The following is a 14015-nucleotide window of genomic DNA, read 5'->3' as shown; positions in this document are numbered from 1 at the left end:
TAGTAACATGTACAGGTCTAATTTCTGGTTTGTGTATCAGCATTATCACACAGGCTGGGGTGCAGACAACCCTGAGGGTGACAATAAGCACCAGCGTTTTTATGAATCCTCATGGTACCGGGAAGATTATGTCACATGGCCCCTGCTCTTCCAAGGCTGTCACTGTAAGCGGACTTGGCTTGAGTCCTTGTTGAACTGGGGAAGGGGGCGGGGCCCAGAGTTGACACCACATGTGTGATTTGTTGTCTCCTTGAGAGTTAGAGAGAGAAAAAAAATGTTTCAGTTGCATGGCAAAATTGAAAAAGAGAAGACTAAACACATGTATGGGTAGGAGAGAGTCATCAACTTTTCTGGCAAGTGTTGAGTTCAGAAGGAAAAGGAAAAGGAAAAGGGACCCTGGACAATTTGGTAAGATGCTCGTTTCCTTCTCCCTGTATACTGAAGCATGTTCTGAAGCTTTTGTGGAAGATGATGCTGGTACTCTGCTGTTGGTGTTTGGAGATGAAGTTATTGTTGTTTATTTAAGGGCTTACTGAGTGCTGGATATATGCTGAATGTCTAGCATACATGATCTCATTTAATCATGGCTACAACAGGCCCTGACAATGATAGCTTTGTCTGAGGTAGGTGATACTGTTCCCATTTTACACATGAGGAAGCTCAGAGAGGTTAAATAACTTTTCAAAAGTCACACAGTTACAAGCAGCTAGTAAATGGTCTGAACTCATTGGTGCACTCACGTAGTCATTCATTTCTCAGGTACTCACTGAGCATCGTTCATTTTTAAAAATTTATTTTATTGAAGTATAGTTGATTTACAATGTTGTATTAATTTTTAAAAATAAATTAATTTATCTTATTTATTTTTATTTTTGGCTGCGTTGCGTCTTCATTGCTGTGCGCGGGCTTTCTCTGGTTGCGGCGAGTGGGGGATGCTCTTCGTTGCGGTGCGCAGGCTTCTCATTGCAGTGGCTTCTCTTGTTGCGGAGCACGGGCTCTAGGCTCGTGGGTCTCAGTAGTTGTGGCACGCGGGCTCAGTAGTTGTGGCGCACGGGCTTAGTTGCTCCGCGGCATGTGGGATCTTCCCGGACCAGGGCTCGAACCCTTTTTCCCCTGCATTGGCAGGTAGATTCTTAACCACTGCACCACCAGGGAAGTCCCTGTGCAATTGTTGTTAATAGCCCAAACAGTGCCATCAAGTGCTGATATTTGTGCTTAAAAACTTGCTCTCATGTCAATAACTTTGGAATAGAAGTTAAATGTGATAAATTGTTCTGAAGAAGGCCAGGCTCCACACAGCCAGTATTGTTTGTTTAGAATAGTTGCCCACATTTCAACACTTCTGAAATTGGATGCATCTTATAATCAATCATATATCATAGTTTAATTGGCAGCTTTAAAAATGTCTAGTGGTATGTAAAATAAGGGAGCATCTTCACTTGATGAAGCTGTAGATTTGTTGGAATACAGTCACTAAGACAGGGGTAGAAAGTGACAAGGGACAGAAGGAGAGCTGGGAGGTCAGGGAAGTCTCTGTGGAGGAGTTGTACACGCCCACCACCCCTTGGTCCCTTACCTGAAACTCTAAATTCCAAAAGGCTCTGGAAACAAAGTGGTTTCTTTTTGGTACCAAAACTCATTTGGCAGAAAAACCTAATTTAAACTAATGTGAAGTAATTTATAAATATAATATATAATGATAACTAAATAACTTTAGTTATTCTACTCACTGTGAAGATCAACCTGTTTAGCTGCAGAAATATTAATGTTTGATGATGGAGTGTTATCTCAGCCCCTTGCGGGGGGAGGGACAGGAGGAGATGTTACCTAATATTGGGATATTGGGTCTGTATACCGCATTGGCACTGTCTTATTTTTTTTTTTATTTTTATTTTTTGGCCGTGTTGCGCGGCTTGTAGGATCTTAGTTCCCCAACCAGGGATCCATCGAACCTGGGCCCCGGGCAGTGAAAGTGCAGAGTCCTAACCACTGGACCGCCAGGGAATTCCCTGCACTGTCTTTTAAAAGATCATAAAATTCTGAATTTTGAAGCATATCTCGACCCAAGGCTTATGGATAAAGGACTCTGGATTGTATCTGAACTGCAGGTTTATGGGTAGATATCATTTAGATGTGTGAAGATGTGGAGGGGATTTTAGGAAGAGGAAAAAGCATCTTCCCCCAGCATCTGGGATCTAGGTATAAGTCGTTATCCAACCATTACATTTGCTTTAAAGGCAGAGATGACCTGCATTTCTGATAACTCCTCTCCCTTAATTCATGATTCATACGCAGTTGGAGGGCTGGACTTTCTGGGTTTGGCTTTTCCCTGCAGTATTAATGCCCTCCTTTTCCCACAAATCACCTGACTTCCCCGAAAACTCTGTAACACACCCTTTGGCTAAAAAAGAGCATTAGGCAATTGGTGAAATTCCCCAGTCCCTCCTTTCTCCCCCTGTGGCCTGGGATAGAGGAATCTCAGGCCTCAGTATGCAGTTCTTGTTTCAAAAGCAGAGGGAGCTCCAAGATCAAGGCTGAGTTCCCCTTTCCCTAAGTCATGGTCTCCCAGCCCGCCTCTTTGTTTGGATCAGGGAATTTCAGACATGCACACTGGGGCAGAGAATCACAGGAACGGAACCAGGACAGGGAAGTGGAGGTTCCTGCACCCAGGCCCTGTGCTGCTCTTCCTGGGAGCCGGCAGGGTTGCCCGGCACGCCCACTGGCAAGAGAGACGGGACTGACCCACTTGTTCCCATCAGCTTCTGAAGGTAAAAACCTTAAAATCAAAGAGCAGAGCTTTGATGGAGGAAAAAGGAAGGCAGAAAACTTTACATAGGAAGGTTTTGGGCAAAGATGGAGGGCTGGAAAGAGCAGAACTCAGAGGGAGAATATAGACCACTTATTTCTCTTAGGTTGACCCCATCCACCCCCATGTCACCCCACCACCTACCACTGTTTTCAGGGTTAGAAGCTTATTTGGCAAGACTTTTCTAAGAACTATGGGGAGATGGCTTGTCTTTTTAGTAAAGGTTAAAAAAAAAAAAAAAACAACTGGAAAATTAAGGTGGGAAATTGAGGGAATACCTTTCCTTTCTTTTCATGTTTCTTGTCATTCAGCTGTCCCTTTTCTCCTTCCACATCCAACCCTGTCTCAGACCACTTCTCCCAAGGTCACTGCCTTCCCCTAGGAAAAGAAGCTTATTCCTCCATCAGTGGTCATTGGGAGAAATACATGCAATAATACACAGTCAGAAGAGCTGGTTCGAGGTGATAAGGGGGATCCTTGTCAAAAGAAGAGGGAGACGTATCGTAGGTGGATGGTCATGATGGGGAAAGACTCCTGAAATCCTGAGCGGGAAAGGGGATATTTATTGTTCTGTTAGGGCAGGAGGAAGACTGACCAAGTCGGGGCTGGGGTGGGTGTTGAGTGTGAGGGAGGAGAACAGAGGAAGCAGAAAACTGGGAGAAATTACTCATTATTTTGGAGAAAAACTGGGAGAAGGTCCTGAGAAGCCAGAGGAGAAGGATAAGATGTAGTTTCAGTCTAGAACCAGGGCGAGTGTGAGAGGATGGGTGTCGTCCAGTGATGATTAATGATACAACTCTGTTGAACCTCTGTGTTATTCTTACCAAGGTGACATTGACCCCTTACCACCCAAGCAGGTGCCTGTGTGCTTGTTAGACAAATACAACCAGGTTTGCCACTGCTTTAGGTCCAAAGTCTAGAGGTGCAGAGAGCCAGGACCAAGAAACGAGCTGCTCACCAGGGATGGACAAATTGCCAGAGATGTGGTGAGTGATCACGGGTCTACGGAGATGTATATGGACCCCATTCCCTTCATCTTCTCAAGAAAATGGCTCAGATCTGAAGCCTGGGTTTTGCTTTGACCTAGGCCTGTTTGCTTCATTCCAACCCAAGTTTCTCCTCCATGTGCTGGTGCCCTTCGTCTTTCCCATCCCTTCTCCCTGCACTTGTCCGCTGGCACCTGGGTCACCCACCTCTCCATATGCCTTTTTTATTTTTTCAGGTGCATTGTCCTGTTTTCCCTTTTGGCATGGGTTTATGCTGAGCCTACTATGTACGGGGAGATCCTGTCCCCCAACTATCCTCAGGCATACCCCAATGAGGTAGAGAAGTCTTGGGATATAGAAGTTCCTGAAGGGTACGGGATCCATCTTTACTTTACCCACCTGGACATAGAGCTGTCCGAGAACTGCGCATATGACTCAGTGCAGGTATATTGTAATAAGCACGTAAAGGATGGGGCTGGGGTGGTGGACTGAGAGGAGGCAGGAGGGGGTGCCACTGGCATACAGTGAGCTGGGCTCACATAGTCCTAAGATGGGAAATGGTCCAGTCTCTCTGTCCCTTTTTCTCTGACCTCCATACCAAAATATTACCCTTTCCTAGCTTCTTTTGACTCTTCTCTTAGATAATGTCAGGAGGCCTTGAAGAAGGGAAACTCTGTGGACAGAGGACCGGCAAGAATCCCAACTCCCCAGTGGTGGAAGAGTTCCAACTCCCATACAATAAACTCCAGGTGATCTTCAAGTCAGACTTCTCCAACGAAGAGCGTTTCACTGGGTTTGCTGCGTACTATGTTGCTGTAGGTAAGGCTCACCCCCTCTGTGTGCCTCATTGATCCAACCACATGATTAGAAGCCGGACAAACATTGAGCAATGCAGGGAGTGAGGGTTCTGTTTATAACTCTTATGAAGTGTTGACTTGGCTTGGATCCCTCCATGAATTGCTTTTGTGAAATTCAAATGCATAATCGTATCCTGGTGATGATGATGGTAATGATAAAAAAGAGATAATAAGCAGTAATTTATTGAGAACCACCATGAACTGGGCACTGTGTTAAGAACTTTACCTATATTAATTTAATCTTCACCTCAATTCTTAAACTAGATGTTATTATCTCTACTTAAAGATAGGGAAAGTAAGGACTAAGGAAGTTAAATAACTTGCCAAGACTCACACAAGGAATGCATGGTATTCAAACCCATTTAACATATGGCAAACAAACTTTCAAATTCTGTGTGCGTCTCCAGCTATCTCCAGGGTAAAATGAAGTCAGGACATCTCATAAAGCCAAAGTATTGTTTAGATTTGACAGAAGTGCCAACATCATATAAAGTAATACATGTACTAATTGTTCCTCCCTGCAGAAGACATTATCAAGTTAAACTTGCAGAGTGTTGTCTCTGGAGCTGAAATGCTGTGTTTGTGAGAAAGGTCAAGAGTCTCTGGCATTGAGAGCTCCACTATAGCTGTGCAATGGTAGAGCGCAACTCTGGAATCACAGTTCACAAGAGTAATATAGAATAATACCTTCCTGAAATGTGATTCATTGAATGTCTTTAAGCAACAGACCCTTCCTACTTTTCTTACCCTTGCAGTGTGGGGCTTAACCTCATTCTTCCTTCTAGGTCTCTGTCCTTGACCTCAATCTTTCTCTACTCTTTGTAGATGTAAATGAGTGCACAGACTTTGCAGATGCCCCTTGCAGCCACTTCTGCAACAACTTCATTGGTGGTTACTTCTGCTCCTGCCCCCCAGAATACTTCCTCCATGATGATATGAAGAATTGCGGAGGTGAGCTTGGCATCAAGAAGGGTGTGTGTTCCCTGGAATTTGGAATGGCTTGAGGCTTCAGTAGGGGGCTTGTCTATCCTTTGATTTTGATTAGCCTCAGCCTTGTCTTGGCATCTATTTTTATTTTTTATTTTTTAATAGTTTACAAGCTGATTTCTTTCTTTCTTTCCTTTTTTTTTTTTTAAAGTGATAATCCATTTATTTATTTATTTATTTATTTATGGCTGTGTTGGGTCTTCGTTTCTGTGCGAGGGCTTTCTCTAGTTATGGCAAGTGGGGACCACTCTTCATCGCAGTGCGCCGGCCTCTCACTATCGCGGCCTCTCTTGTTGCGGAGCACAAGCTCCAGATGCGCAGGCTCAGTAATTGTGGCTCACGGGCCTAGTTGCTCCGTGGCATGTGGGATCTTCCCAGACCAGGGCTCGAACCCATGTCCCCTGCATTGGCAGGCAGACTCTCAACCACTGCGCCACCAGGGAAGCCCATCTTTCTTTCCTTTTTAAAATAAATTTATTTACTTATTTATTTTTAGCTGCATTGGGTCTTTGCTGCTCCACGCAGGCTTTCTCTAGTTGTGGTGAGCAAGGGCTACTCTTCTTCGTTGCACTGCGTGGGCTTCTCATTGCGGTGGCTTCTCCTGTTGCGGAGCACGGGCTCTAGGCACACAGGCTCAGTAGTTGTAGCACACAGGCTTAGTTGCTCTGTGGCATGTGGGATCTTCCTGGACCACGGCCTGAACCTGTGTCCCCTGCATTGGCAGGTGGATTCTTAACCACTGCGCCACCAGGGAAGTCTGACATCTAGTTTTAGTTACCCATAAACTGAAGGGGAGCTACAAGAGTGGAGGAAGACAAACCTACAGGGTCAAGTTAATTAATTGGAGAAGAGAGATAGGTGCCTGTGAAGAGTCAACCTGGGACTCTCCATAACCATGAAAGGCTCTATCATCAGCAATGTGATAGAAACCCAATAGGTATTGGGTATCTCTGCTGATATGTATTGGGTATGAAATTGTGGCATGTGGGCTTCAATCAGTCAATGTGACAGTCAATCAATGTGAACTGTCAATTCATGAGAAGTATCATAGAAAAAGGCAGGGACTCCTTTGCTTGACCCTATATTTGATTCTCCTTTTCTCTTTTTCTCCCTTAGTCAACTGCAGTGGGAATGTATTCACCACACTGATTGGGGAGCTCACAAGTCCCAATTATCCCAGTTTATACCCAGAGAATTCAAGGTGTGACTATCAGATCCTGTTGGAGGAGGGGTTCCAAGTGGTGGTGACTATGCAGAGAGAAGATTTTGATGTGGAACCAGCTGATTCTGCGGGCCACTGCGCTGACAGTTTACTTGTGCGTGATGGATGATGAATTTTTCTCCCAACTCACACAGAGAGATTTCTCCTTGAAGACAAGTTATATAGCTTTCTGCCCTTTGTTTTCTTTTTTTCCCCTCCTTATTTTATTTTACTTTTATCACTTCCATTTTGCCTTTTTCTTTCAGTTTTTTCTCTCTTCTGATTTCATCATTTTGTTTCTCTTCAGTTTGTTGCAGGAAATGAGCAATTTGGTCCTTACTGTGGTAATGGATTCCCTGGGCCACGAACTATTGAAACCAAGAGTAATGCTCTCAATATCATCTTCCAAACTGATGAAACAGAGCAAAAAAAGGGATGGAAATTTCGTTACCATGGAGATCGTGAGTAACTTAGAAGTTGCTCTTTGGTTGGTGGTACCAAAGTCCTTGCACAATGTAAAATCAAAACAGGTAGATTGTTGTATGGATAGGTATCCTGAGAATACTCCACTTCCTCAGCAGGATCTAAACCTGTCAGTAGTTGCTAGAAATGCCTCAACTTCTAGGAATCTTTCAACTGGACTTGTGAATGCAGACAGCTTAGGGGTGGTTCATTTGTAATGCCATATTAATTAATTAATAATTTTTTTTGCCACACCATGTGGCTTGCGAGATCTTAGTTCCCCAACCAGGGATAGAACAGGTGCCCTCGGCAGTGAAAGTGCCAAGTCTTAACCACTGGACCGCCAGGGCATTCCCTGTCATATTATTTTAGACACCTCCGTATTGGGATGCTGGGCGTCAGGATTGAGGATGACTGAACAACTGTAGAAAGTGTGAGAATGATGTAAATATCATAGAGATTCTCCAACTATTTGGTAAAAAGTTTTTTCCTATCCTTTCCAAGCAATCCCTTGTCCTAAAGAAGTCACTGCCAATTCTTTTTGGGAGCCTGATAGAGCAAAATATGTGTTCAAAGATGTGGTGAAGATAACCTGTGTGGATGGGTTTGAAGTTGTACAGGTAAAACACTGTTAGAGTCTTCTCTTTAGTCCCTAGGTCAGGATGAGTGTACTGGAATTGTCTAATCGTTTACCGGGCGTTCTTGTTCCAGCAAGGTCTAACACCTTCTCCATAAAGAGAACCGCTCAGGATCTTTAGTCTTTCCTTGTCAATCATGAAGATCCTTGGGCAGCTTGACATTTCCTTTTTGGCTTTGGTCTTCCTGGGGCAGGGGGACTGATAGGCTGGGACAAAGTTGTCTTTTAGCCCCAACTCCTGGGTACTTTGGGTCATTCTGCTACGATGTCCCCAAGCTTCTTGTGGTGAGGACTCCTCATTGATCCAGGGCCAGAGATCGATTCCATTTCTGGATTTTGATTCCCTAAATCTCTCCTTATAAATTAATGGAGATGTTTATTATTGTCCAGGGAAGTGTTGGCTCGACATCTTTCTATTCTACTTGCCAAAGCAATGGAAAGTGGAGTAATTCCAAACTGCGGTGTCAACGTATGTACCTCTTTAAAATGGGATTTTTTTTTTTTTTCCTCCCAAAGGGAATGGAAAGATTAGTGCATTAAGATACAAATGCATGGTTTCCTCTTAGGCTTGTGAGAGAGTAGATTGAGTTTTTGAAGGGAAGTCAGTCATGGAGTCCCAGCCCTGATCTGATCCCAGGCCAGCCAGACAAGCAGGTTTCTTCCAAAGAAAGAGGCTATGAGATTGGTAGAGTTAATAGCATTATATGGGTCCATTCCTTCAGAGGCCTCACCAACCACTGAGAACCAGGTTCATCCTTGTAGCTTTCAAGGGGCTATCAGACCTGGCAGGACTCAGTGGGCTAGGGTGTTGAGGGATGCCAGTTGGAGACCATGGCCACAGAGAGGCTGACATGGGGGGATTCATCCCAGGTGTGCTTATGGATGTGGGGAGTGGGGAAGGAGTGAGGAACACGGCTGGGAGGATAGACTGGCCCAGTGACTCCTCCTGGGAGGAAGTGGCCATCCTGACCATCTCTCTCCTGCCTTCCTCTTGTAGCCGTGGACTGTGGCGCTCCTGAACCCATTCAGCATGGTAGAGTCGAAGATCCGGAAAATACTCTATTTGGTTCTGTCACTCGCTACACTTGTGAGAAGCCATATTACTACATGGAAAATGAAAGAAGCGGTACGTTTCTTTGACTAAAGAAAAGAGAAGGAAAGAATGAGAGTGTTGGAGGGTGAATCACACAGTCTTCCAGGGTTGGGTGCTCTCTGCGGTGGAAGCACGAAGTCCTAACCACTGAGCCACCAGGGAAGTCCCCTGACCAACTATTTAATGTAGAATTGGAGTAATGATTCCAGCTTCAAGTCACTATTCTATGACGCCTGACTTTCTCGATGGAGAGGCCTTGGTGGCGCTGGATGAAGGTCTGGATGGCTCACAATATGTCCCACTTCATTGCTTTTAATTTAATTTATTTTCCCACTTGACGCACTTTCCCAGCCTCTACCATAACCCTCTTCCTTCTGCTTTGGAGACTGTTCCTTCCCCTCCCTTGGCAGGATAGGGGCCAGAGGGATTGTTTGGAGGATGTTCTCAAGATTCTTTTCTAGTTGGTTTGATCTGATCGCCTCCTCAAATCCCAGAGGTGCTAAGGCTCTGAACAAAAAGGCGGGGTGGGGGGGGGACAGACTCCAGAAGATGTGATGGTGAGTGTGTCCCCTGTCCCTTGTGCTGTTCCAGAGGAGTATCGCTGCGTTGGCAACGGGAGCTGGGTGAATGAGCTGCTGGGCGCAGAGCTGCCAAAATGTGTTCCAGGTAATCAGGGCCCAGGTTTGGGTAGAGAGCACGGCCACAGGTGCGGTTGTGTGGGTCTCACCTTTTAAAAGTAGCTGTAATCTTCTTGGGAAGGGACTTGACAGTCTGGGCTGCCAGAGTCTAGCTCAGTCAGGTGGAGACAAAGCTGGGCCGTGGACCTGCCAGGGCCTTGGGGAATTCATCAACCACACTGTCAGGCCGATGGACGGGAAAGAGAAAAGTCAGCCTGTGACAATTGGTGTCAGAGTCTGGGCCAGTTAGGTTTGGTAATGTAGATGTAGTAAGGGCGTCTAGGATTGCTAAAAACAGGGCCTGAAATAAGAGAGTGAGGAATCAACACTCAGAAACAAGACTACTCGAAGAGCCTAATTATTATATTAAAAGTCTATCTGGTAACAAGATATAGAGGAATAAAAGAAATAAGGGGTTGCATAGAGATCAGAGTTGAGTAGAAGAAGGCTCCCAGGCAAAACCAGAATAATAATAATCATCCTCTTAGTAACAAAAGTGTGATTGAGAGCTAGGTACTGAGCTAGCTCTCAATCAAATAATCAAATGCAATCAAACAATTGCATTTATTATCTCATTCAGTTAAGTCTTTGCAACAACGCTCTGGGGTAGGTGTTATCGGTCCCATTTTACAGTTGAGGGAATTCAGTGCAAGTTCACAGAGTTAGGAAGGGGCATGGGTAGGCTTTGAACCCAGGTCTGTCTGTTATGCTCAACTCAGAGTGCATTCAGGCTGACTAGTGAGGGATTTAGGAAAGCCCACTTTATCTGAAACAAAATTCTGTTTTAGTTATATTCGGCAATGGCAAAGCAATCAAACCTGGATCCAGTCAATGGGGGATGAGATGAAAGATGGAAAAAGAGAACCCTCCATGGGTTACTAGGAGGGACTCAGCTGCAATTAGGACTTGAGAAAAGAAGGTGATAAGCGTTTGATCTGGGCATCAGAGGAAGGTAGAATGCTCGCCTCCCCTACCACCTGTATGAGGACAGGGTTGCCCAGCTCTGGCTCCCAGCTGGGCCCCTGGCCCCATGTGCCGAGCCTGGGGTGAAGTGTCCTCCCCACACTGTGAGTTAAGCTGTCCATAGTGTGAGGCTCGTTTGGGTTCAGTAATTGGCACACGGCCTCAGTTTAAACCAGTCTTTCCCACAAGCCTGCTTTTGGCACTGGCAAAGTGGGATGTTTGTTTGGTCCTTAGGTAAGTTCAGGATGAGTCAGGCACTGAGATGGTTGACCAAATATTTGGCTATGTTGTGCTGAGAACGCTGAGGTCCAGCAGGTGTTTGAGTGGTTGTAGGATTTGCAGGGGGCCAGCAATCTACCCTGCTCCCTTCCCACCTTGTTCTTGTTCCTCCCTAGTCTGTGGCGTCCCTGGTGAGCCCTTTACAGAAAAACAGAGGATATTTGGAGGCTCCATTGCAAAGATTGAAAGTTTCCCCTGGCAAGTCTTCTTCTCGAACCCCCGGGCCGGCGGGGCTCTCATTGACGAGCACTGGGTGCTGACAGCTGCCCACACCGTGGAGGGAAACCGTGACCCAGTGATGTACGTTGGATCCACCTCAGTGGTCACCTCGCAACTGGCAAATGCCCAGATGCTCACTGCTGAGAAAGTGTTTATTCATCCCGGTTGGAAGGTCCTGGATGCCTCGGAAATACGGAAGAATTTTGACAATGACATTGCACTGGTGCGGCTGCAAGACCCAGTGAAAATGGGACCCACTGTCTCCCCTATCTGCCTGCCAGGCACCTCCTCAGAATACAACCCCTCAGTGGGAGATCTGGGGCTGATCTCAGGCTGGGGCCGAACAAATACCAAAGATCATGTTATTAAGCTCAGAGGGGCAAAGTTACCCGTTGCTCCCTTAGCAAAGTGCCGGGAGGTGAAGGGGCTAAATCCCGGAATAGATATAAATTCCTTTGTTTTCACTGAGAACATGATCTGTGCTGGAGGTGAGAAGGGTGTTGATAGCTGCGAAGGGGACAGCGGTGGGGCCTTTGCTCTACAGGTCCCTAATGAAGAGAACCCCAAATTCTATGTCGCTGGCTTGGTGTCCTGGGGCCCCCAGTGTGGTACCTATGGGATCTACACTCGCGTCAAGAACTACATTGACTGGATCATGAAGACGATGCAGGAAAATAGTGCCCCCAGTGTAGGCTAACCATACAGGTCCCACCAGCCTCTCTAAGGGCTGTGACCCATCTGTTGCTTTCTGTTCCTCACAATAATCCCATTATTTCACCATGACTGAGAGAAGACATGGGAGTATGATTTAACTAGAACTTGATTGTTGGGATACCTGGTTGGAGGTGGGGTTTGATCATGTCGTTGTGTTGGTCATTCAGTGTAGTTGGAATTCCTGGGGTCCTCTGCCCTGAATCTGTCCTGTGGACAACAATGTGGGAAGGGACGCTTACCTTGTACTCTTCCACCGGGAGCCCTCTTTCCTGATGATTGCCTCCTGTTCCAGTTCTGACTCTGAAGTTCATTGTGGGGCACACCCTTGATTTTTGTTTCCCCTTTACCTGTTTGCAGTTTATCATTATCAGTGTCTACTATCTACTGGTAATAAAGCATGTTTATAACCCAGTTCTGGCTGACTTGTCTTATTCCACATCAAGACTTCAGCACCATAGAAAGGGAGTGGGATGGGCTGCTGTGTCCTGGAAATTCGGGCCCCTAGCAGCTAATATTTAATTGTCATGAAAACAGGGAATTCAGTTTCTGTCCTCTCTTCCAATGGACATTTACTGAGTATTGTGGATTAGCATAACGTCAACACAAGGTACCGTGTTCTGTTTTTGAAATTCATCAAATGTACTTGAACCTCACTCAGACATCCACATACAACAGTTAGAATTGGCTGTTTAAGATCTTTAAGTCTAAAATTTTGTGGTATAAATTGTTTCAATATGTCTCCTGAAAATGAATTTTCTTTTAGTGTGCATTTGTATAATACAATATTATGACTCAATGAAAAAGAAAAACAAAAGTAATTCAGCATGTGCTCATCTGCTTTCCTGGTGGTTTTGGTTAATTTGTCAGTCAGGCAACAACGTCTTCCCTGGATCGAACTCTGCACCGAGATGTTATAGCTCATCTTGGTGAGGAGGGACCCAAAGACTCTCTTCTACTTTTTTCCAAGGGAACAGAAAAACAAACAAGTGAACAAACAAACCACTCCTCATCCCCACAAAATGATTAGTGGTGAAACAGGACCAGACAATAGAGACTAGTATTTTTTTTTTTTTTCTCAAACATCTTTATTGAAGTATAATTGCCTTACAATAGTGTGTTAGCATCTGCTTTATAACAAAGTGAATCAGTTATACATATACAATATGTTCCCATTTCTCTTCCCTCTTGCATCTCCCTCCCTCCCACCCTCCCCATCCCACCCCTCTAGGTGGTCACAAAGCACCGAGCTGATCTCCCTGTGCTATGCGGCTGCTTCCCACTAGCTATCTATTTTACATTTGGTAGTGTATATATGTCCATGACACTCTCTTACCCTGTCACATCTCACCCCACCCCCTCCCCATATCCTCAAGTCCATTCTCTAGTAGGTCTGTGCCTTTATTCCTGTCTTGCCACTAGGTTCTTCATGGCCTTTTTTTTTTTTTTTTTTTCCCCTTAGATTCCATATATATGTGTTAGCATACTGTATTTGTTTTTCTCTTTCTGACTTACTTCACTCTGTATGACAGACTCTAACTCCATCCACCTCATTACAAATACCTCCATTTCATTTCTTTTTATGGCTGAGTAATATTCCATTGTATATCTGTGCCACATCTTCTTCATCCATTCATCTGTCGATGGACACTTAGGTTGCTTCCATGTCCTGGCTATTGTAAATAGAGCTGCAATGAACATTTTGGTACATGACTCTTTTTGACCTATGGTTTTCTCAGGGTATATGCCCAGTAGTGGGATTGCTGGGTCATATGGTAGTTCTATTTGTAGTTTTTTAAGGAACCTCCATACTGTTCTCCATAGTGGCTGTATCAATTTACATTCCCACCAACAGTGCAAGAGTGTTCCCTTTCCTCCACACCCTCTCCAGCATTTACTGTTTCTAGATTTTTTGATGATGGCCATTCTGACCGGTGTGAGATGATATCTCATTGTAGTTTTGATTTGCATTTCTCTAATGATTAATGATGTTGAGCATTCTTTCATGTGTCTGTAGGCCATCTGTATATCTTCTTTGGAGAAATGTCTATTTAGATCTTCTGCCCATTTTTGGATTGGGTTGTTCGTTTTTTTGTTATTGAGCTGCATGAGCTGCTTGTAAATCTTGGAGATTAAT

At 44.9% G+C, this 14015-nt stretch overlaps 1 protein-coding gene across 4 annotated transcripts; it reads left to right on the top strand.

Moving 5' to 3' along the window:
- The first annotated feature begins 2542 nt into the window (after positions 1 to 2542).
- Positions 2543 to 12292, top strand: C1S (complement C1s). 4 transcript variants are annotated; one of them, XM_007170121.2, is made up of 12 exons: positions 2543 to 2768; positions 3714 to 3792; positions 4029 to 4236; positions 4434 to 4611; positions 5475 to 5600; positions 6753 to 6952; positions 7145 to 7298; positions 7804 to 7919; positions 8327 to 8405; positions 8934 to 9062; positions 9621 to 9695; positions 11065 to 12292. In XM_007170121.2, the coding sequence occupies exons 1-12, from the start codon at positions 2558 to 2560 to the stop codon at positions 11862 to 11864; spliced, it is 2355 nt and encodes a 784-aa protein (XP_007170183.1). In that variant the 5' UTR covers positions 2543 to 2557; the 3' UTR covers positions 11865 to 12292. The 4 variants fall into 4 exon arrangements, with proteins under 4 accessions (XP_007170183.1, XP_007170185.1, XP_007170184.1 ...); XM_007170123.2 differs by having other exon boundaries at positions 2632 to 2768; positions 3664 to 3792; XM_007170122.2 differs by having other exon boundaries at positions 2635 to 2768; positions 3661 to 3792.
- The last annotated feature ends 1723 nt before the right edge of the window (positions 12293 to 14015 follow it).

The sequence above is a fragment of the Balaenoptera acutorostrata genome, chromosome 11 (assembly GCF_949987535.1).
Source record: "Balaenoptera acutorostrata chromosome 11, mBalAcu1.1, whole genome shotgun sequence".
NCBI lineage: Eukaryota > Metazoa > Chordata > Mammalia > Artiodactyla > Balaenopteridae > Balaenoptera > Balaenoptera acutorostrata.
Note: the sequence above shows the minus strand (reverse complement) of the source record. Positions and strands in the feature narration are given on the sequence as shown.